General features: G+C 35.7%; 1 protein-coding gene across 8 annotated transcripts in view; it reads right to left on the minus strand.

Annotated features, from left to right (window-relative positions):
* Positions 1-24,422, minus strand: part of RCOR3 (REST corepressor 3) — a 51,191-nt gene that overhangs the window by 16,027 nt on the left and 10,742 nt on the right. For all 8 annotated transcript variants that reach the window (XM_032623411.1, XM_032623388.1, XM_032623417.1 and 5 more), the window contains 6 exons: positions 23,141-23,193; positions 21,354-21,515; positions 20,306-20,430; positions 19,463-19,541; positions 9,374-9,592; positions 4,337-4,414 (listed from right to left, as the gene is read on the minus strand). In XM_032623411.1, coding sequence (XP_032479302.1) covers positions 4,337-4,414; positions 9,374-9,592; positions 19,463-19,541; positions 20,306-20,430; positions 21,354-21,515; positions 23,141-23,193 — 716 coding nt within the window. The remainder of the gene's footprint in view (positions 1-4,336; positions 4,415-9,373; positions 9,593-19,462; positions 19,542-20,305; positions 20,431-21,353; positions 21,516-23,140; positions 23,194-24,422) is intronic.

A 24,422-nucleotide genomic window follows, 5' to 3' on the forward strand; every position in this document is an offset into this window, starting at 1 on the left:
AGAAAAAGGCAAGGGAAATGAGTTAGAGCTGTGGAATTTGGTCATTAGCACCAATATTAATCTTTAAGAAGATGCTTCAGTGGAAAAATGCAGAGGGGGAGTTGAAACTGTATGGAATTTAAAAGTCTATGTGTTACAAAATGGAAACAGTGGAAGAAAGGGAACATTATAGGAGAAAGAGAATCAACATTTAAAAAATACAAAGGATTCCTTTAAGTTACTGATTTTTATATTTTAGACCCAAGAAACTTTGGTAGCGATTTGTTTAACTTAAGGAAAGGACAACTAGTCTATATCTAGGAATCTAAAACTGTGTGGTAGTAATGGTGAGCTATGAGGTACCACTGAACTATGAGGTACCACTGGGGTTTGCGGCAAACCCCAGTCTGAAATACTGTTGTTTTAAAAATAATAAAATATTAATATAAAACAATCCAGTATATAATAGTAACGATGATAATGTAGAAGGCCCCAAAGAGCCATCTAGAACAATCTATGACATCCTTAGTGAATTCAGCATCTTTACTACATCCTTCCCCTGCTAAACTGTCTTCACATCTCTCCCATTTTTGTCAGTAGTGGATTCATACTACCTCTACCTCTGACCTGGAAGAGTTAGAAAAGGTCACCGCTACTCTGTGTTGAAAATTCCATCCAACATCCATAATGAAAGGATGTCACACACCTATGCATGAAAATACCCAGACTGGGAAATTTTTAGCTTCAAAAAGCACTCCTTATTCAGTTTCTTCCTTCCTAGATTCATTAATCTCCTTGCCCCCCACTTACCTCCTCCCACAACAAATCAAAGCATAACCAAACATACCACCGCTCCCCACAACACTCTCACATACTTTCCAGGAGATACAGTAACCTCTACTTTGCAATGTTCTCTAGATTTATCACTTGCTGTCCATTCCTACAACTAATACCTGACACTACCCAGTACCCGTTTACCATTTACTTTATCACTCACATGCTTGGCATTTTAGCAGCTCTAAAGTTTCTAATGTATCTTGTAAAACACTGCCAGGATACCTTTTCCAAAATAAAAATTTTGCATTACATCCTTCCTAAATTGAAGAAGCTATAGGGCCTTTCCACTTGACTTAATTTAAGAGGCAAACTTCTCTTCCTAGCTTTCACAAAGACTTTGTTTTCACAGTGTTCTTGCCCACTGACCTCTATCACAAAGAAGTCCCTGTTAAACTCAACCTTATTAACATCTCTCATACACCCTGTGCATTCATCCTCTGCAACCAAGTCTGCCTTCCCAAGTAGACAATATGCTTCTTGAAAAAACATTGTTTTATACTTCCACTGAATTCTCAATAGTAATTAGCACAATAATGAGCACATAAGAAGTGCTCAGGGAATATCCAGTGCTTTTATTTTTCCCCACTGTATTTATATTTTGAATGTACTGCTCAACACCAAACCATTGTTCACGTTATTCCCTTCACCTGCCCTTTTTGTATGTGCAAAACTCCTACTCATCCTTCAAACTTCAGCTGAAACTTCCCCCTCTAGGAAGTCCTCCCTGATTACCCTAGCTGGAATGAATAATAGCCACTTATTTTCCTAAGATCTTTACTTATAAATCTATAACTTTAATCAGTTTGTCTTGTAATATCTAGACTATAAATTCTTCTTTTAAGAAGTAGATGGAAAAAATCTATCCTTCCTCCTTTTTAGGTGTCGCCTCTTCCCCCCACACACACTGCCTAATGCAGTGCCTTACATGAAACAGGTGATCATAAATACTTAGGGAAGTGAATGGACTTTCTTCACCAATATTTTCCCTAAATCAGTGAAAATAACAAATACAACCAAATGAATAAGTAAGCATCATAGTAACTGTTTACTTCCAGTTGAGTTACATAATTTAGTAGCCTATTGTTTAAAAGGTTAATAAAATTCTTTTATTAGGTATTAGGGAGAAATTTTTTAGGTTAGGTACCAGCTAACCTAAAGGTAAGGGGATAGATTACATGATTTTTCAAGGTTTTAATATGACTGTTAATCTAGTGTTTTGAAATATATCTATTCAGGTTGCTCTCCCCTGTAAAGCAATAGGAACAATGTGATGAATATAAATATATCCTGGGCATTTTCTAGATGATAAAACATATATACATTTTTCAAGTCATGTGAGTTCAAAATCAACCTCAAAGTAATATATAAACTTCAGTGTATGGATTGTAGTGTGTTAAGATTTTGATTGTTTCATTTTGATCATTATTTTTACAATAAACTAAGAGATATAATAAATGATAACTTCTAAACCAGTAACTGCATTTATTTTTTTTAATATTTTTTAAGATTTTTTTTTATGTGGACCATTTTTAAAGTCCTTACTGAGTTTGTTACAATATTGCTTCTCTTTTACGTTTTTTTGGACACGAGGCATGTGGGATTTTAGCACCCCGACCAGGGATCGAACCTGCACCCCCTGCATTGGAAGGTGAAGTCTTAACCACTGGACTGCCAGGGAAGTCCCCCAATAACTGCATTTAAATGTGAGAATCTAATATCCACTTTTACTATTACATGAAAACTTCCAAAAGTAAGAGGCAGCATGGCATTAATCTAGGACAGTGTGGCATTAAACTGGACTCTAAACATCTGAAATACAGCCAGAGTTTCACTATTTACTAGATGTGTGATCTTGATCAAGTCAGTTAATCTCTCTGAGGCCCAACTTCCTCATGTAAAATAACAGCATTTACTTCATCTACTTCTTTGGACTTATGCAATTATCAAAAGAAGCAGCATATAGGAAAGTTATAAATGCTATTGTACTTCCACATCTTACTTTATATAATGTTAGTGAATGAGACTATTCTGCAATTTTCTGGAAAATTTGAGATTTCCTTGAAAATTTGGTAGACTTTTTCTGTAAAGTTGTCTTGGCCTGCTGTTTTCTTATGAGAAAAAATGTTATTTGTTCCTTCAATTATTTAATGGTTATAAATTATTCAGTTTTCTTTCTTTTTAAGACACTTTTGGTAAGCCATATTTTCCTAGGAATTTCTAAGTTTCGTTTAAATTTTCAAACTTATTGGCATAAAGTTCTTCAAGATATTCCCATAATGTTTTCAACATCTGCTATATTTTTTAATTTAATTTTAAATTATAAATTCATAGGCATTTTAAGTTTTTTGCTTTTATGCATTTTATAATGCATAATTAAATATTAAATTAATTCCAATACAAAATTTAATTTTTTGTCGCAATAATATAACATAAAATAAAGCAGTATTCTTTGTATTACACTATCTTTATTTAAGTATCACTAGAATATTTGTCAGTTTACCTGGGGGTTTGGAATGAGCTATTAGTCTACATATATTTCATTCTTTTCCATTGCCTGACCTTCTTGAAAGAGACTACTCAAAACAAACAAAAACAACTTCCTTCATAATGATTCTTCCTTTCTGAAAGATTCTAATGAGCAAGATGGCATATGAAGTACTACTCTTCTGCCTCCCCCCATCCCCTCATACATATTTCCTTTGTAGATATTTCAGTCAACCTGTGATTTGGGGGAAAAAAACATCCCATTAAGACCAAGTAGGATTATTTGATTATTACATACATAGAAAAGCAAGTCCAGGATATGAAGCATAACACAGGAGTCTTAAAAAAGAGAGAGAAAAGAGAAAAGACTTTATAATAGAAGCTTCTGTAAAAATATTTGATTGGATTTTATGAGCATTTAAGTACATCCTTAGTCATCACAAATATAAAAAACATATTAAATTTTAGCTGAAGTACAAGTAAGACTTGAGAAAATGGCCAATCTATATCTTGTTTTTGGATTTTATATTTTCCGGGATATGAGTACAAGAATGTAAGTCCACCTACTAAAATCCTAATTGGAAACCTGAGCCAAAATCCAAATACACAAAATTAAAGTAAAATTTTGTTAAACTGTTAAAATGAGCTCCTTTTCTTGTGATCTTTTCTTCCTGTTACCAATTTACACAGGTAGGAAAGGGCTTTGAACAAACACTGCTCTAGACCTAAAAATGCCCTGGCTTGTTCATTAATGACCTTCTAGTTTCACATGCACTGGGCCTACTAGTATCGCTATTTTCCCTAACTACTTTGCTTGATAAGAAGTGCTAAGGACAGGGACGAAATGATTTAATGTAAATCATTAGCCAAGTCTCAAGAGAGTAACTATCTAAATGACAAAATAGAGACATAATAAATTATCCATATTATAAAACCTTCAAAGTATTAACACGTAACCAAAATAGTAGTTGAACACTGGGTAACTCAAAGAACAAGGTTTCACTGTACTTAGCACATGTACTCCTCAATAACATACCTCAGGAGGTTTGAATTCTTCAATTCCACCTTCCATTTTCTGTTTAAGTGCACTGTTTACTTGCTTAGCGTTCTGAACCTTCAACAAAATAACCCAAAATATGAATTAGATCATCTACTTAGGTGAATTTTTGAGTATTCAATAAGTGAAAAGGATATATATCAACACCCTGTTAAACTGAAGTTCATGAGGATAGGACACTTATCACACTTAGTGTGTGATACAACACTCATTCAAGTAATATACACATCAACTATATACATATCTAACAGACTCATAAATGATAGTGTTTGAATATCTGTAACAATGTCTCTTACAATCCAAGATAACTGGTATATATAGGGATTAAATTCCACCAATATTTCTCATTACCATAATGCTTTGATCAAATAACAATTATTCTAATAAGAATAATAATGATGACAGTGGATAATATTTATTAGGTGTTTATTATGTTAAGCATCATTGTCGGTGCATCATATGTAATAAATCACTTAATTCTCATAACTACTCTGTGAAGTAAGTACAATCAGTTCTGTTATAACCTGACATATGCATTCTCAAAAGCCACTGTACTAGGCAAAACTGCACAATAAAAACCACAGGGCTTATGGGGAGAAGGAGCTTGGGACACAACACTCAAAAACTTCATCAGTGACACGTAAGACAGACACCTAATAAAAATGATAGCATAGTTTTTATACATTCAAATAATAAAGAAATTCACAAGCGTTACAATAAAGATGATACTTTACCTTAAAAGGTTGCTTACGTAAGTGGGTGTCAAAATAACTGCAATTTGTGAGTCATTGGGAAGTGGTTGAAGAAGGGTTATTTGAAAACAGATAAAAAGTTTTAACAGCAGATGTGGATGTGGATGGCACATAACACACAGTGAATTGAGGTAGCTGGTATACATCTGAAGTGTGTGGGCATGTACTCAGCAAGATGTAGTTTTTCCCTAACAAAAATCACATGTAAGCAAATGCAAAAGTCACATTATGTTCAAACTGTTCCCTAGTATATCAACTGTGTTGGAAAAAATTCATGTTTTCAAAACAAGCATTATAGCAGAACTGACTATTTCTATTCTAACAATTTAATGATGAGGAAGGTAAGGTACGGAGAAATTAAGAAACTCCCAAGGCTATAGAAATAGGAGGTAGAACCTGATTTTGAACCATGCCAAGTTTGAAACTACTATTCCACTAGCAATTTTGTTAACCTCTACCTAGAATATTAAGGGTTAGGATTTTTTGTTTGTTCATTTGTTTATTTTTTTCTATTTTTTGTTTTTCCGGTATGGACAATCTGATATTTATAAAGTGATGTGCAAAATTTTTTTTCACCTGAGATCTTAAAAACAAAGCTAAAATGTATAAATCTAGGTTGGTTCAAATGAAGTTAATTGATCAGCCATGTTAGATAGATAGAAAGAGATAAAATGTGAAGTCTCAGTTTTTAGGGATTTCATAGATTAGTGGGGAGATAAATAAATATAAAAGTATGATAAGTGCTAAAACACCTAACGTAGTCTTGGAGAGAGAAAGAAGAGAGTAAGTGTGTTTGCATGTGTTAGCAGGTGTGGATCATGGGGAAGATTAGGGAAAGTTTTCCAGAGGAGATGACACCTAAATTGAGTTTTAATGGATTAATAACAATGAAGCAGGTAGACAAGACTGTGGGGAAGGAATGTCTTCCAGGCAGAATAGCATTAGAAAGACATGACAGCCCTAAAGCAGCAGCAAGCAGTTAGGCTGGGGCCAGACCAAAGAATTTGAATCTTGCCTAAAGACTGAAGGAAACCTTAAGCAAGGGAGCAACACAACCATATTTCACTTTTATAACAATAATTCCAGTAGTAATCTGGAGAACAGAATGGGGTGAAGAAGATAGAAGTTAATGTAACAATCCGAATGAGAAACGTTGAGGACTTCGATTTAAACAGTAGAAATGAAGGGGTGGCGGTGGCTGTGGTGCACAGAGATGGGTTAAGGAATAACCTGGAAACAAAATTAAGACGTCTTTGTAAACAACTGATTGTGGAGAATTAGGGAGGGGGAGTAATCAAGGATAACTCTTTGGTCACTGGTTTGAGTAACTGAGTGTACGTGGTGCTATTCACCCAGACAGGGAATGCAAAAAGAGGAACAGATACCTTGTGGGCACGGAAGAATTCAGTCTGGACACTGCTTATGAGATGCGTCTGGGATATAAAAGTGGTAGAATTTGCAAATCCAAGAGCGCAAATCTTTACTATGTTACACATCAAACGAATATCCAAGAAAGGAACTTAAAGCTTTAAAAAAGTTCCTTTGTAAAAATCAATAGGACTTCCCTGGTGGTGCAGTGGTTGAGAATCCGCCTGCCAATGCAGGGGACACGGGTTCGAGCCCTGGTCCGGGAAGATTCCACATGCTGCGGTGCAACTAAGCCTGTGTGCCACAACTACTGAGCCTGTGCTCTAGAGCCCATGAACCACAACTACTGAGCCCACACACTGCATCTACTGAAGCCCGTGCGCTCTAGGGCCCGTGCTCCGCAACAAGAGAAGCCACCGCAGTGAGAAGCCCGCACACCGCAATGAAGAGTAGTCCCCGCTCGCTGCAACTAGAGAAAGTCTGTGTGCAGCAACGAAGACCCAACACAGCCAAAAATAATAAATTAAAAAAATAAATAAATTTAAAAAATCAATAAAAATAGTCTTAAGTGAGGTAGTAGTGAAGTAGTAGTGTTGAGGATTAAGTATGATTACAGGTGACTGAGTACATTTTATTCCTTCATTACTTAAAAAAATTCTGCGAGGGCTTCCCTGGTGGCGCAGTAGTTGAGAGTCCGCCTGCCGTTGCAGGGGACGCGGGTTCGTGCCCTGGTCCGGGAAGATCCCACATGCTGCGGAGCGGCTGGGCCCGTGAGCCATGGCCGCTGGGCCTGCGCGTCCGGAGCCTGTGCTCCGCAACGGGAGAGGCCACAACAGTGAGAGGCCCGCGTAACTGCAAAAAAAAAAATTCTGCGCACTTTAAAAATATCACAGGCAAAGTGTTTCAGAAGTTCTCTAAAGAGAAGGAGTGCTGTGGGTTGGAAGATGGGAGTCTTGCACACAAGTATGGTTCGACTAAAGGCAAAGCATTCAATCAAATATATACTATATATATACTTGAGAGTCCAGGGTCATATAAGTCAAAACAAAGGAATTCTAAGAAGGAAGAAGTGGTTGTCAAAAGAGATAAGAACCAAGAAGAGGGCATTAGACCTGGCAACTTGTTCATAAACAATCTTAAGATAGCTTCTTCAGTGGCAGAATTGCGATGGGATGTAGGGAAGAAATTAGATTGCGAAGCCTCTGAGAATAAGTGGTAAGAAAGCAGAGTAAGCTAATGTGATAGATATTTATTCAGGAACTTTGCTGGAGAAGAAAAGAGAAATATAAAACCAGTTTGGGTGAGTAACCAGGGTCAAGGGATAGAGAAATTTGAATGTTTGGTATAGAGAAAAACTATCTTGGTCCGTACTACCCTGTTGCAAGGTTCTTACATTATATGTGAAATGGTATAATATTAACTCTAAGGATGCACATTGTAATATCTAAGCGAGGATGACACTGTAAGCTAAGGATGCATATTATAATCCCTAGAGCAACTGGAAAAAAAAATACGAAGAGATAAAGCTGAAAAACATAAATATGACCATGTTATACCTCTTTTAAATCCTTCAGTGGTTTTCTAACTCATGATGAATTTTAAATTTCTTAACATGACCTTCCTATAAATTCCTGTCTAGCTCTGCTGTAACCTGCTAAAGGCAAGTGGAAATTAATGAAGAGTTTTAAGATGAGTCATCTGGATTACACCAGAATTTTAAAAGGATAACACTAATAACAATGTGTAACATAGAGCTGAAGAGAGATGGACAGCAAGGAGAAGCAACAAGACGGGGATTGTCAGATAAGAGGTGATAAGGGCCTGAACAAGGGTAGTAGGGATGAGATTAAAAATAAGGGGATTGATTTAAAGGAAATTTCAGAGATGAAACTCACATAACTTACCACTTATGTTTGTGTGTGTTGGGGGAGTGATAAAGGCAAGGGATGAGTCAAGGATGATTCAGATGTTTCAACAGACAAGGAACACAGAAAGAAATCTTTTGGGGGTTAGATGAGATGTCTAGCTCGCAGCTGGAAATGTAGCTATAGAACTTGGGAGAAAAGCCACAGCTTGAGAAGTAGACTCAGAAGTCTCTGGCAAATAGTGTAAGGCTGGTTAATTTAGAGCAAGAAAGTACAGACTTAGAAGAGTACCTAAAACAAGAGAAACAAACAAATAAATAAAGGAAAACATGACTGAGAAAGACCGGAGACCTAATAACAACCATTAATTGAGTACCTATTATGTGCAAGGCAGTAATGTTTTAAGCACTTACCATATACTATCTTGTTTAATTCCCCCCAAGCAAAAATATTATTATCCTCATTTTGAGATGGGAAAACTGAAGTTGAGAGAAGTTAAACAAGCTCCTCTGTGGTTGCGCAGGAAGTAGACAGTGTAGCTAGGGTTAAAACTTAGGATCACTGACCCTAAAACCTAACTTAACCACTACCTGATTATGATAATGATACTTTTAAATAATATTGCTGCTACTACTACTGGTGATAATGATAATAAGGAAGAGGGCAGCCATTATTCACTGAGCATTCAAAATGTGCCAAACACTGCTGAACAATCTACATGCATTATCTCAAATAATTCCCAACAACCTGTGAGAGAAGTATGATTATTATGCCCAATTTTATAAATAAAAAAATTGAAGCTTATAGAGACTTTAGTATTTCCCAACATCACAAAGCTAACAGGTGGCAATGCTGGGATTCAAATCTAGAAAGACAGAGGCATCTTATAACTTGGAAACAAGGTAAATAAAAAAACAAAACTTATGTAAATGGGTGGCTGAGAAAATCTGCAAAAAAACTTGAGTTTACTGAGATAAAAGTATATAAGCAAAATAGATAGAATCATCGAAAATATGATTTTTATAAAATACCTGACGTTTTAAAGAGATCAACTCCATGTCCAGTTGCCTCAGGATGGTGTTGGCTGCATTGGGGCTACAGGAAACAGCTACCACATCTTCCTGGGTTAAATACATGCCCTTAGGTGGACGGCACTTAGAACGCTGAGAATGATGGCGGTGTTGTAAACTCTGATATTCTCTCCTCCCAAGTCCAATCTTGCTAGTTTGGACAGGTTGGTCAGTATTACCCTGGAAGAATAAAGACAGAATAATAGGTCATTTGGTTTTTACAAATGTATAAACTGAAAACAGTCTATTACTAGTAGAAGTGTCTGTTACACTAAGTACACCTACAAAATACTTCTAACCGATTATATTACATACGAGTCCAAATTCACACACACACAACAACTCATCAATTAAGAGGAAATGAGCATATACCATAACGTATCTTTGATTAATCCACTCAATAAAATGTTTGGTTTCTATGCCCAGAGGACTATGAACAAATGAAAAAGTAAGGTGGACTCTAAACTATTTCTGTTTGCTTCAAGATTTCAAGATGGGATATATTTTCCCTCAGCAATAAAGGGGAGGGGGAAGCTATAACTTATTAAGTGCAAAGTTTTAAAGAAAGTAAAAAAAAGGGGCAAATTAGGAATCATGACAAGTGGCAAATTAGACAACTGGTAAAAAAGAGGTAACATCTCATTCTCACTTTAGCACTGGTGAAAGAGAACTATGCCTTCTAAAAATTAAAAAGGGCACAGGGTTATTTTAATCCTAACAACATTTCTAGACTCCAAGTCTATTTAACTGTGAATAAAATAAAGTTCAAATCTGCATTTTGGAAGAGGTTAGGAAAGTTCTAACAATGATCACCATGAACTCTTAAGGAGGGTTTCATTATTACTTGCAATATTCTTAAAGTGTGATGTAAAAATACAATGTTATTCTGTGCTTCTGAGACAGGAATCCATTAGAAACTTGTGTCCATTAGGCTGAAGGCTATTTCACTGAATAGACTTAATAATCCAATTCTTTAGAAAAGAAACTCCAAAAAAAGTCACAAAATAATTGTATAGTGAAGTATAATCCACCTTGTTGCTTAAAATGCAACTCAAAGCAACACATGGCAGATTTGATGTTCAGGGAAACTCCTCCCAGTATAGCACTTCTAAAATTGCTAGATCAAGTACTTTTTTTAAAAAATAAATTTATTTATTTTTGGCTGCATTGGGTTTTTGTTGCGTGCGGGCTTTCTCTAGTTGCGGTGAATGGGGGCTACTCTTTGTTGTGGTGCATGGGCTTCTCATTGTGGTGGCTTCTCTTGTTACGGAGCACGGGCTCTAGGCATGAGGGCTTCAGTAGTTGTGGTGCACAGGCTCAGTACTTATGGCTCATGGGCTCTAGAGTGCAGGCGCAGCAGTTGTGGCGCATGGGCTTAGTTGCTCCGTGGCATGTGGGATCTTCCTGGACCAGGGCTCGAACCCGTGTCCCCTGCATTGGCAGGTGGATATTTAACCACCGTGCCACTAGGGAAGTCCCTAGATCAAACATATTTTTTAAATCTTTTAAATTAATTTCTGAGCTGGCAGAGAGGTGAGGAAGTCCCTCAGAGACCAGAAATGATGAGAAAGCAGGAAACCAGAGGGATAAGCAAGGATGCAGGAGCTGACATTTGCCTAGGCTTCAATGGACAACAGGTGCAGGGCACAGGAGATAAAGCCAGAACTCTGGAAGGGGACTCCATCATTGTGCAAAGTAGGAAAAGTGCCCCTGCCCTGCAGAGGGAGAAGATGATTAAAGAAAGTCATGCCTACTTCATCTTTGGCCGAAAGGAAAGGAAAGAAACCAAAAAGTCTTCCCTAAGAATCCCTAACCACAGGCCTATATTCAGGCAGGTTTGGGGACTAAATTTACAGGAATGTCTGGCCTGAAAAACTCCAAGTCAAAAATGTACTCTGAAGTGTCTCAGGTTGGTAGGGCCTTCAGACAGCTAGCAGAAGTAAAGGCAAACTATCCTCAGAAGAATGCACTGTAAAACCAGGTCTCAAAATTTTTCAACAAATATGTTCCAAGGAAAATGAGCTCACAACCACAAAGTGCCAAACAAGCCTCATGAGTGAAACACAGCAGAAAGCAAACAATAGAATTATATCTGCAAAGATGACAAATATTACAATTACTAGGTAAAGAGAATACAATAAGTGTGTTATATGTGTACAAAGAAATAAAAGAACTGAAAATATGGAATATTCTTATAAGAAATGAGTCTATCAAAACTGACCAAGCAGATATGCAAAAGAACCAAATAGAACACCTAGAAATAAAAAATATTATAAATAAGATTAGAAACTCAATGGATGGGTTACTTAGCCGATCAGACAGAGCTCAAAAGAAAATTAGTGACTTCAAAAGCACATATGAGAAAAATGCCCAAAACATAGTACAGAAGTATGGAAAGACAAAAGGATGGAAAATATGAGTGGTTAAGAGACACGTGAAAAGTCCATTACATTTCTAAAAGAATTCCCAAAAGAAAGAATAGAGAGAATGAGGGAGAATCTATATTCAAAGAGACAACAAATGAGAATTTTACAGAACTTAAGACAGGATTCAGAAAGTACAAATGAATCCGAAGCAAGTTTAAAAAAAGAAATCCATACCCAGATACGTTAAAATGAAACGACAGAACACTAAAGACAAAGAAGAGATCATAAAAGCAGACAAAGAGAAAAGCTAAATTACCTCCAAAGGAATGGTAACTAGCCTGACAGCCGACTTCTCTAAAGCAATGACAGAAATCAGAAAGCAGCAGAATAATATCTTCAAATAATATCCATCAACCTAGGAGTCTAACCCCAGCAAAACTAAGTGTTCAAGAACAAGGAAGGACATTTTGGACATTCCAAAACTGACTGTGTTTATAATCAATAGACTCACTAAATTAACCTGTAAAAGATACACTTTAGAAAAAAGAAAAATTATTTTCAAAGAAAGTTCTAAGATTCAAGAAAGAATGATAAGCAAAATTAATTTCAAGCATGTGAGTAAATCTAAACTAACCCCGACTATGTGTTTGATATGAGATACTTTAAAAAATAAGATGTAACTAAAACTTGGCAAAAATAGCATATAAATCAAGAGGATAGTGGTTGAAGTCAAAGCAGCCTAAGGGTCTTATATTAATTAGAATCCCATTAAAAACACCAATATTAGGCTTTAAGTTAAATATGCAGAATAAAATTTCCAGAATACACAGTAAGAATAGAAATATAGAAACATTCCAAACTAGTAGACAGTTAAAAAAAAAAATCAAACAAGAGATGGATTCTTAATCCAAAAAGAAGGCCATAAAGGAGGGGAAAGAAAACCAGAAAAAGCAAGCCAAATAGAAGGTAAAAATAAGAAAGAACAAAAATACAAATATCAATGATCATGACTGGTATATAGGAGCTAAACTCTCTAGATAAAATATAAAACCCAACCTATATGCTCCTGTAAGACACATACTTAAAATGTGAGGACACAGAAATGTTGAAAATAAGCAATAAAGATATACCAGGCAGGGCTTCCCTGGTGGCGCAGTGGTTGGGAGGCCGCCTGCCGATGCAGGGGACACGGGTTCGTGCCCCGGTCCTGGAGGATCCCACATACAGCGGAGCGGCTGGGCCCGTGAGCCATGGCCGCTGAGCCTGTGCCTCTGGAGCCTGTGCTCCGCAACGGGAGAGGCCGCAACAGTGAGAGGCCCGTGTACCACAAAAAAAAAAAAAAAAGATATACCAGGCAAACACTTAACAAAAGAAAGGTGATAGAGTTATATCAGACAAAATAATCTTGAAAAGTAGAAGACATCAAAAGAGATGAAAGGGTCATTACATATTGATAAAAGGTTCAATTCAACAAGATAAAACAATTTCTATACACCTAATAACAATAGCTTCAAAATATAAAAAGTATTATTTCTCAATAATCCATCAGATAAGCACATAAACACCAACTGAAACAACCCTAGCAAGTAGGCAAGCAGTAACAGAATATTGATTTCAAGCATATAACTGACAAGCTTCAATTAAGACATAAAAAGCCGGTAACCAATAATTAGAGTATGTATTACTCTCAAGCACACATGGAAAAACATTTATGAAAATTCGACATTCTAGACTTGGAGGTTTTAAAACATATCCTCAAATTCCTCAACATTCCAACCACTGAGAAGTGGGACTCTCTCCCATTCTCCTTGATTCTGGACCAACTTTAGTAACTCACTTAAAACCAACAGAATGCAGTAGATTTGGGGATGATTACTTCGGAGGCAACCAGCCATGGTCAGAAACCAAATTACTAAGGGACCACCAGGCTAGAGAGGAATGCTAGCTAACAGCTAGTATATCAACTACCAGTCATGCGAGCAAGTCAAAAACCTTTAATAACATCCTACTTGATGTTGAAACGTAAAAATCATTCTCTCTAAAGTCAGGAATAAGATAAAAATATTTGCTATCATAACTTCATTCAACATTATACTGGTGATTCTAACCAGTTCAGTAAGGGAAGAAATAAAAGGTATTATAAGGACTGAAAAGAAATAAAACTGCTGTTATTTTCAGATAATATAAACCTCTATATAGGAAATGCAAACTAATCTACAAACAATTAAAGATTTCATTTCTCTCCAGTTTATATGTAGATTCAACGGAACATCAAGTAGCACTTTCCTACTTTGAAGTTTGAGAGCAAAAGTCCAAAAATAGCCAAGGACTTTCACCTTTAGAAGCCCTACCAAGTAATGGGACTCATCCTAGCAGCTATCAAGACTTATAAAGTTATAGTAATCAAGACATTGTGTGACTGACAAGGGATATATAACTGACAAGAGAAGCAGACTAGAGAGCCATACATATATAGAAACCTCATCTATGATGAAGCTGACATGGCAGACCAGTTGAAAGAAATGAACTCGCTTCCATATTGGAAAACAAATAAATAAAAACGGGTCTCTATCTCACAACATAAAGAAAACCTAATTACTGAAAGATCAAGGACTTAAGTGTAAAAAACAAAACTTTAAAACTTAAAAATTTTATACATTGTCTTTAAGAAAAAGACAAAACCAAACCAATAGATAAAAAACAAACACAAATAAGCATTAAAAAAAGACACAATAATAGACAATGGATGGAAAAATAATTGGCCTTATTAGTAATCTCATGAATGAACTGAGAACACAATGAGATACCATTTCAGGTCATCAGATTTCTAACATCTTGAAAGTCTTACCACATAAAGTATTGGCAAGGAACTGGATAATGAGTACTCTCATAGCCCAACAGAAGTACATCAAATGTAGAAAATGATTTGCCATTACCTAGGAAAGTTAAACATGGTTATACCCTAAAATACAGTAATTCCACTCCAAACAATCCTAGGGCATTATTACTCACTAAGTCACTGCTGGCATTTTGGTGGAACAATCTGTGCTGTGCATTTCAGGAGAGCTGGCATCCCTTTCCCAATATATGCCAGTGGTGCCCATCAACCAAAAACACGTCCATAATTTTTTTTTTTTTTTTTTTTTTTGCGGTACGCGGGCCTCTCACTGTTGTGGCCTCTCCCGTTGCAGAGCATAGGCTCCGGACGCGCAGGCTCAGCGGCCATGGCTCATGGGCCCAGCCGCTCCGCGGCATGTGGGATCCTCCCGGACCGGGGCACGAACCCGCGTCCCCTGCATCGGCAGGCGGACTCCCAACCACTGCGCCACCAGGGAAGCCCGTCCATAATTTTTAAATGCCCTTTATGTGAGTAATACTAAACCTAGCTGAGAACCACTGTCCCAAAGGAACTCTTATATATATGTATCCAGGGTATGTTCTTATCAGTATTGTTCATAATAATAAAAAGCTAGAAATGATGTCCATTAATTAGAGAGTGGTTAAGTTGTAGCATATGCATACAAGGGAACACTGTAATACAGCAATGAAAATGAACTGCAAAAACATGTTGGACAGCAACAAAAAAATGCGGGTAGCTGAACACATACAATATAATTCCATTTAAATCAAGTCTGAAATGTACAAAACTAAATGTGAGTTGCTCAGAGATACATAACTTTGTGATAAAACTATAAAAAAGGGAGTGAATAATTGATAAATTTCAGGATAGATGTTCCCACTGGAAAGAAGGGAGGGGTGCAATAAAGAAAACATACAGAAAGGACTTCTGTTTCTTGAGCTCAGTCATGGACACACTGGTGTTTGTTTTATTATTATTCTTTAAATTGTACATAGTCTATGGTATGTATAGTTCATAATTTTTTAAAGTTAAAAATAAAAACCTTTCCATATAATGTGTCAACAACATGCAGAAGCAGCTATAAAGATGTGTGTTAAAGGCAATGATATAGTATCATTCCCTGAGTGGTGTCCCTATCATCTGTGAAAGAACAGAGAAATGAATGAAGCTGCTGACAAACAGTACGAGCCTCGGACCACAACCTTGCAGTATGTTTTTAACACTTTTTAACTTTTACTCCCCTCACTACATTTGCTAACAGGATGAGATCACAGGCCAACAAAAGACCAAATGTGTAAGTACCATCTCGCATAGTTGGAAAAAACAGTATTCCACATACATACATTTCCTACATAACTAAACCCAAATCCCTAATCTCTCATATTTGTACAGTAATTAAGAATTCATAACATATATTCTCATCTGTTAAAATAAATTTGACTGAAAGCCTACTATCTACCAGGCCCTGTAGTTAAGACACAATTCTTGCTCTTTAAGGGCTTACCACCCAGGGATAGGTAAGCAGGTGAGGGGAAACCAGATGTAAACAAGTACCACTTAGCTCAATGAGTGCTGCAACGGATTTAAAGAAAACTGAGGAGGTGGTCAATTCAACATAAGGCACAGGAGAGTTCATAGACAAGCTACATGTTGCAGAGTTATGAGGAATTTGCCTGGCAGATTTGAGAAGAAAGGGAATTCTAGAAAAAAAATGGACCAACAAGGAACAAAGGCTGGGGGAACTAAAACACTTACCTGAAACTCTCTTAGGAATGTGAAATAAGTGGGGTGGGGCAGGGAATGCCTAACTAGAAAGACTGTTTTATCCTATGGACAAAGCCATGGAAGGGTTGCAAACAGTAAATTTGGTTTTAAAAAGATTGCTTTGGCAGCAGGGTGAAGAATGGACTTGGAAGGTGTGGTGCAGAGTCTGGAGGCATGGAGATAAGGTAAATTAAGATAAGATAGAAAATGTCAGTAATTCAGAGAAGAGATGAGAACCTAAAAATAAGGCAGTCACCTAGAAGACCAAAGAGAAAAGAACAAAATTTACAGTTATTTGAGAGAGAGAATTAAAAATGGTAATGACAATATGAACAGAGTAATTGAGAAAAAGAAGTCACTAAAACTGAGACACAATGGTTAAAAAGGTAGACAGGAATCAGAGAATCGTGTTAGAAAACTCAAAAAGAGATTTTCAGAAGAAGGGAGGGGTCAATAACTTGAAATAATACAGGAAGCACAAGGAGAGTACACTGAGAAACCAGTCCTTGGATGTGGCAGTTAGCAGGTCACTGCTGGCCTATCAGCAGTTTCAGAGAAGTAAAGGGACAGAAGTCTGACTGAAGCAAACTCAAGTGAAGCCATGCTAAGGAGGATAATTCTTTCTAGACTGGTTGGGAGATAGTCATGCTTTTAAACGAAAGACTGGAGCTTACTTCTGGGCTGCAATGAAAAGGCTGAAAGTATGACAAACAGAAGGTCCTAGAGGCAATATGAGGGGATAAGATAGGTCAAACAAGCAGTGAAATTATACAGAACAAGGGGAGGGGCCTATCTTGAGAGAGAGGCATTCAGCTCAGACTGTTCATTCAGTAATTTCATATTACTGGATTTGTGACATTTTAAAATATCTGATCCTATCAAGTACCAGCAAGGAAGTGGACAATGAGTACTATGTGAAGTGCTAGGGGATACCAGATGTTCCAGTGTTACTGAGGCCCTGACTTCAAAGAGTTCACAGCTTAGTGGGCAAAAGTGGGCACAAGACAATAATTTTAATATAACATCCGAAGTGTAAATATACTCAGATAAAAAGGCTAGTATGGTAGCACAGAGGTTAGGGGAAGGGCTGGAATTTAAGGGTGTTCCTGCTTGATATTTTCTCCATGAAGTAGAAAGTGAAGTTATCTGCTAAGTTTTTTTAGGGGAGTGGAGAGGTGGTAGGTGATGTGTAGCAAAGGATGAATGTTCAAACAGTTGCTTACATAATAAATTTTATTCAAGATTTATTATGTACTGGGTACTGTAATAAGTACTTTTATACATATTACCTCTTTGATTGTCAGAACCTTTTAATTTTACCAATGGAAAAAACTGAAAATTACAGGTTGAAAAAAACTGAGAGGTGCTAAGGGCTACACTGAGATTGGAAACTACTTTTTGTAAGTAGCAACAATGTACGTGATCCTGCAATTTTCTCCTGCTACACCAGACCAAGAATAGCAATTGATCCAGCATTGTGGGTTTATAGGGTTAGAGAAGGAATAGCAGAAGGGTGAGAGAAATGGGGAGTCAAAGATACTGGGAAGAGAGCAACTTAAGTAATTGGTCATTTGGTCTATGGTTTAGGGAAACAAGGAGACTTGGAAAAGAAATGAAGGAATCTAGGAACTTGAGAACATTTAGCAGTAGTAAGAAAATCAGTAAAATATCAAGTTAAGGGTAGGATTTATTAAATTTCATTGATGAAAGATGACAAGGGCCAGAATGGGCCATGGCATTGAGTTCCTTAAGAGGAGGAATGGGAGTCATATTGGATGAAGTAACATTCTCCAATTTTCAATGTTATTTTCACTATTCCACAGCTGCCAATACATCACAAGCCTTTACTCATCAACATTTGGTCTATTTTTTTTACAATTATGCAATTCCTTGCCTTAATAAATGAGCATGCGTATCAATTTAAAACTTTTCTTTTTAATGATTTTAAGTCATCGTTATTATCATTAAATTGAGGAATATGAGTGCTCTTCTAGTTGGGGATTCTTCCATCTCTTCCTTTGATGCAGCTTTCAATTTTCACTGCTGTCAGTATACCTGGTACTAATTAATAATTTGTTATAACATGGAATAAACTAAATGTTTTCCAAGAATATTCTACACCTAATATTGTATTATCTGAGGGTGGTTCTACTTCTTTTCTATGGATTAAAGAATAGGCATCGGGCTTCCCTAGTGGCGCAGTGGTTGAGAGTCCGCCTGCCGATGCAGGGGACACGGGTTCATGCCCCGGTCCGGGAGGATCCCACATGCCGCGGAGCGGCTGGGCCCGTGAGCCATGGCCGCTGAGCCTGCGCGAAGAATAGGCATCGTGGGGAGTTCCCAGGTGGCTTGGTGGTTAGGATTCCGGGTTTTCACTGCTGTGGCTTGGGTTCAATCCCTCGTCGGGGAAGTAAGATACCACAAGCTACTTGGGGCAGCCAGAAATAAAAAATTAAAAAAAAATAAAAAAAATAAAAGAATAGGCATGGGGACTTCCCCGGTGGCACAGTGGTTAAGAATCCGTCTGCCGATGCAGGGGACATGGGTTCGAGCCCTGGTCCTGGAAGATCCCACATGCCACAGAGCAACTAAGCCCGTGCACCACAACTACTGAGCCTGTGCTCTACAGCCCTCGAGCCACAACTACTGAAGCCCGTAAGCCTAGAGCCCGTGCTCTGCAACAAGAGAAGCCACTGCGATGAGAAGCCCACACACCGCAACAAAGAGGAGCCCCTGCTCACCGCAACTAGAGAAAGCCTGCGTGCAGCAACAAAGACCCAATGCAGCCATAAATAAATACATTTATTAAAAAAAAAAAAAGAGTAGACATCGTGGCAGGGCTTTTATACTTCGGAGTGGATGAGATAACCCCAAAATTACTTAACTCATTGGCTAATTGGAGTTCTAGATGTTATCGTTTTTCCAAAAACCTCCAATTAACATTGAAATTTACTACCTTTTAACCCATTATATAAAAATGTTTTTCTTAATATGAAGTACTATTCGTTTTTTGGAGTGGATTTGTAGAACAATTATAAGCACCCTAATGATTATCATTACCTCTTTCTTGGCTTCTTTTTTAGGATCATAATCACTATCATTTCCATCCATTGGGTGTGTTTCTTCCACATCATCATCACTGAAAAAAAAACAAAGATTAATAAACTTAATTCACTTCCTTTTATTGTGTTCCAGTGCTCTCATCAAACTGCAACATACCTGGCTAATAATTTTACTAAATATTCCCCAGGAGTTGTCCTTGGGAAGATGAGCTTTTATAGTTTAGATTTCTGTAGTGTTTAGAAACATTTACCCTTTTAGGTATATAGAATCATTTAAGCAAACGTTTCTAGCTAAAAAACAGAGACCCAATAGGAAAGATATTTAGAAAGAAATATCATTTGGGAAAAAGAACACATTTATTAATTTGATATAATACTTATTTTCCAACTGGAGAACTGAAATAATAAGTTATTATATCAAATTAATAAATGTGTTCCAAGTGGAGAACTGAAAAAATGATCTTTTATACTACCAGAAAGATACAGCTACAATAATGTGGACCTCAGTTACTCAGATAACTGTGGAAAGACCATCTGCCAGAGAATATACTTCTTAATATATTCTAAATATATGTATTGAATACATCAGTACTGAAAGGAAGCATTTGTGATTAGTTAAATACAACTCACATATAACTCAGTTGCAAGGTTTGCTGGCTATGATTAACAGTTAAAGAGTTGAAGAGAGTCCTTACTATTAAGATTTCTGATCACTCAGTTCTTCTCGTCAGAGTGGAAACATGAATGTAAGGATAAGAAGCATTTACACTGTATTGTGATAATTGCTCTGCCTTAGGAAATACAAGCAATACCTGTAACTACATAAAGGCATTCAACCCACCTGTCACCCTGATTATGTCTATTGGCTAGTTTACGAGCCTGGCGATCCATCAAGCTTGTCCTAGATCGAGTTTTTTTCCAGGAATAGTAATATTTCACAAGGCTAGCAATTGTCTTATCTGGAAGCTTGAAAAAAAAATCATGTTAATATCAAGCAAGTTTATTCATAAACTCTGATTAACAGAATGAATAATATTTCTATTATTCTTTGATACTTAGCAAACAAAAGCATAGACAAAAAATATTTTCCCAGGTACCTTTATGAATTATAGAGCTAAAAAATGCAGCTATAGTCATAGCACCCCACCATACCTATGTCACTCACATTTCTAAATAAATATTCCTATTTATTCTGAGCAGGGAAAGGAGAGATAAAATTAAAATGATAAATGATGCAAATAGACTTAAGCTACAAAATGACTAATGATCACGCACTGCTTTGTCATACTGGCAAACAAGCACACACACTTCCAATGAAAAATGTTCTCTTTGATTATGGAAGACACTTAGATATATTTGCAAACATTATCTAATTTCCATTCATTCAAGTTAAAAGAGTTTAATGTAGCAACTTCTCAGATTTATATTATTTTGACACAATACTAGAAATTTAACAACTAGAAATAGCTTTTCTTTAAATAAAAAAAAAGCAACAGCACCTGAACAATGTTGAAATAATACAGAATTTCTAAAAATTGGTTTTCATATCCAAAGGAATATAAATTTGAAAATAAAATCCTAATGTTAGAAAAATGAAACATTTAAAAATAAAACTGAAATTTTTTTCCTGAAATGACATATTTAATAACTCTATTAAACATATACTTAAGTCATAATAAATGTTAATTTATTACAATGAAATGACACATAATGATCATGCATTAGAATAGTAGAAAATAAGACTGTATGTAAAATATACTTATTTAAAAATATTTTTAAAAATTAAAATTAGATTGGAAAACTTTTGTTTTTAATAATTAGGAAGTGTTTAACAATAGAATAAGTTTATCACTCAGGTATGAATCACAGTAAGAGCAAAATTACCATACCATTTGCTGAATCCTGTGAAAGCTCTTCCCATGAAAACTAAAGGCTTGTTCAAATAGGACTTTATCTTCCACTGTCCACTCATCCGGAAAGGGAGTGAAATTAGGGAGATCAGCAAGGGACTTCTCAATGTTATGTTTATGCCAGAACAACATGCCAAGTGCCTTTGAAGAGAAATCATTCCCCTTTGGTTTTAATGGACTTATGTTCCATCACACTTAAGAGAGTTAAACACAAATTAGGTTAAAATCTTAAGCCTATGACTTCAACTGAAGATACACTCACAGTTTGGGGCTTTTAATCAGGGGTGCCCAGGTAGCAGACCTCATTTATTTATTTCTTTTAATCAGGGCCTCAGAACAGTAAATGTTCTTACATACCATATTTGCTGTAGAATCTAGAAAAAGTGAGCTGAGGAGAGTGGCTATAATTACTAAAGCAGGTTTGTAGGCTCATATCAAGACTTTCACTCACATTTATTCATTTGTCAATGTGTAGAGAAAAATATGCTAAAAGGAAAAATAACCTGTAAGTCAATACTTAAATGAAACTATCAATTATAACACAAAACTAGAAGTGCTCGGTCAAGACTCAGTAGAGAAATATTTAGGTTTTAACCTGTTACAAATGTATCATGGGCTAAATACTTCTAAGAAGTAAGAGTACCTCAACTGCAAGTTTAACAATATTTTACCACATATATTTTTAAATGTTCTTTATTATCATAATATACACAAAGAATTATTATGAGGCATATTAATAACTTCAATGACTTTATTACCACATCATAGGAAAGCCTGAAATGGATAATTTCTAACAATTCAACAACTTTCCCTTCTATTGTAAGTAAGCGGTAGGTCTTTATCTTTACTATAAGGTACAGAGTATCATTTAGGGGATAAAGATTTATTTTTTAAGAAGAGATACAGCAACTTTTTAAATAGTGAGTTTTAAATTTCTGTACTTTGGTAATACTCCTTGAAAATGAAAATGAAAATATGTATAGTCACATTTTGAAGGATTAACCTTCTCAAACAAATATTAAAAAGCAAGCCGAGGCTTAAAAACAAAATACGTAATCAAAGTCTTCAAAATCCACAGAATAGTTAACTACATTTAGATAAACATCTCAGCTTCACTGAAATGACTTTCTATTATTTAATCATGTTACTAACTATAAAGTTAGCTCTTAATAATCCAGGTTACAGAAAATTCACTTACTTTATATTAATTCTGATAAAGGTTGATTTTTTACTTAGTCAAAATGAAATTTAAGAATTTCTATTTCACTTTTACTTTTCCATGTTCTCCATTCCCTTATTACTAGGGATATATATATCTCCTTTTAAAGTTATCTAATTTTTTTTAAAGCCCTTTGTGAATGATTTCCTTCAAAATCTAAAAATCTTAATTATTTCTTTAAATTAAAAGTTTAACTTTTAGGACTTTTAGGTTAAAAAGTCAAAGAGAATTACCTCTACTTAAAAATATTTTCCCTTTTTCTTGAGCATCTGCTAGAGTAATCCTGAAGGCTTTCAGATACTTTAAGAACTCAAAACAGATAAGAAACAGAGGTGTCGAGGGAAAAATGTTCAAGTCCTTGAGATAAATAATGTTTATAAAAGCAAAATCCTTGATGATGAAAGGTCAGACTTTGCTAGGACTTTTGTAGTAGCTATAAAGTTGGTTGAACTTATGCAGTTTCTTAAGACAGAAACTATCATGAGATGTTCTTTGGATTTGATAAATACTGAGGCAAACTTTAATATTAAAATGTTTCTCTACATACCTGTTCCACATTGTAGCCATGTTTCTCCTTTGCAATTGCAATATATTCATCCACTGTAATGAAACAATGTTATATAATTAATTATTCTCATTTACTTCATTTGCCCGGTTGACTCTTTTTTTTTTTAACAAAGCAAAATTTAAAAACAATTACACTCTAGGGGTAAAAAAATAGCCAAAGTCATTTTCCATGAAATACTATAAAAAAGACTTTCACTTCTATGACCAGGATCAGAAGTTCACTTGGTTTAAAATTTTACTTAGTATGAGTTATCTCTGTGACCATACAGCATCTACTTATTAAATTCACTGACATTACTATAATTATTTTTGTATTAAAAAAAAAACCAATCTGTGGTTAGCCAATAAAGCCTAATTACAGTATAAAATATTAGGTAACTTCTATTGCAGTCTTTATTTGAAGAGACAATTATTTAAGACCCCATCTCATGTTTAGAGTTTTCCCAAAGCTTTTACCTTCCCGTTTCTGATTACTGTATAAAGGATGGTTTATCTATAGTTTTGCCAGCTATACATAATTACAATTTATATATACTTCAGTATTCCTAAAATTTTCTTCAGCTCTTCCGGCTAGCTATACAAAAGATGTTTGAATATTCCATTTTTCTTCATCCTCAATTATTGTAATCAAGCCAGTAGAGTTGTTTAAATAAGCAGTTTCTATGATGATATATATACTGGCTATTTCAAGGCTTCATTGCCAAGAAATCTGCCACTTCACATTCAGCAGGACTCAGTTTTACGTGAAGTCCTTCTTGATCCTATATTTTATATATATATATATATATATACACATATATATAAATTCTTTAAGCACATTTTTGAGAAGCAGTGGTTGAGAATTCTAATCCTAGAACAGCTGGGCTACCTGGACTTGGTTCCCAGCCCTGTCACTTGTTTTTGGATTTTAGGCAATTAACTTGACCTTTTTGTACCTTAGTTTCCTCACTATAAATAGTGATAAAAATAGTACTATGTTTAATACTATTCCTCCTAGGATTAAATGAGCTAATATATGTAAAGTGCTTGAAACAGCATCTGGCCCATTTTAAGTACTTTCTAAGAGTTTGCTGTTATTAATAGTACAGTACAGTTTAATATATAAATATGCTGCTATAACAATAATGCTGTTAAGATTAACTAATTTTTATGGATGTTATTATATCTCCCTAAGACTGGAAGCTTTTGATGAAGAAAATCCAAATATTATATTCTATTTAGAACCCCTAGTACTTAAACATATGACAGGTCTAAACACATGC

The sequence above is a fragment of the Phocoena sinus genome, chromosome 1 (assembly GCF_008692025.1).
Source record: "Phocoena sinus isolate mPhoSin1 chromosome 1, mPhoSin1.pri, whole genome shotgun sequence".
Lineage (NCBI taxonomy): Eukaryota > Metazoa > Chordata > Mammalia > Artiodactyla > Phocoenidae > Phocoena > Phocoena sinus.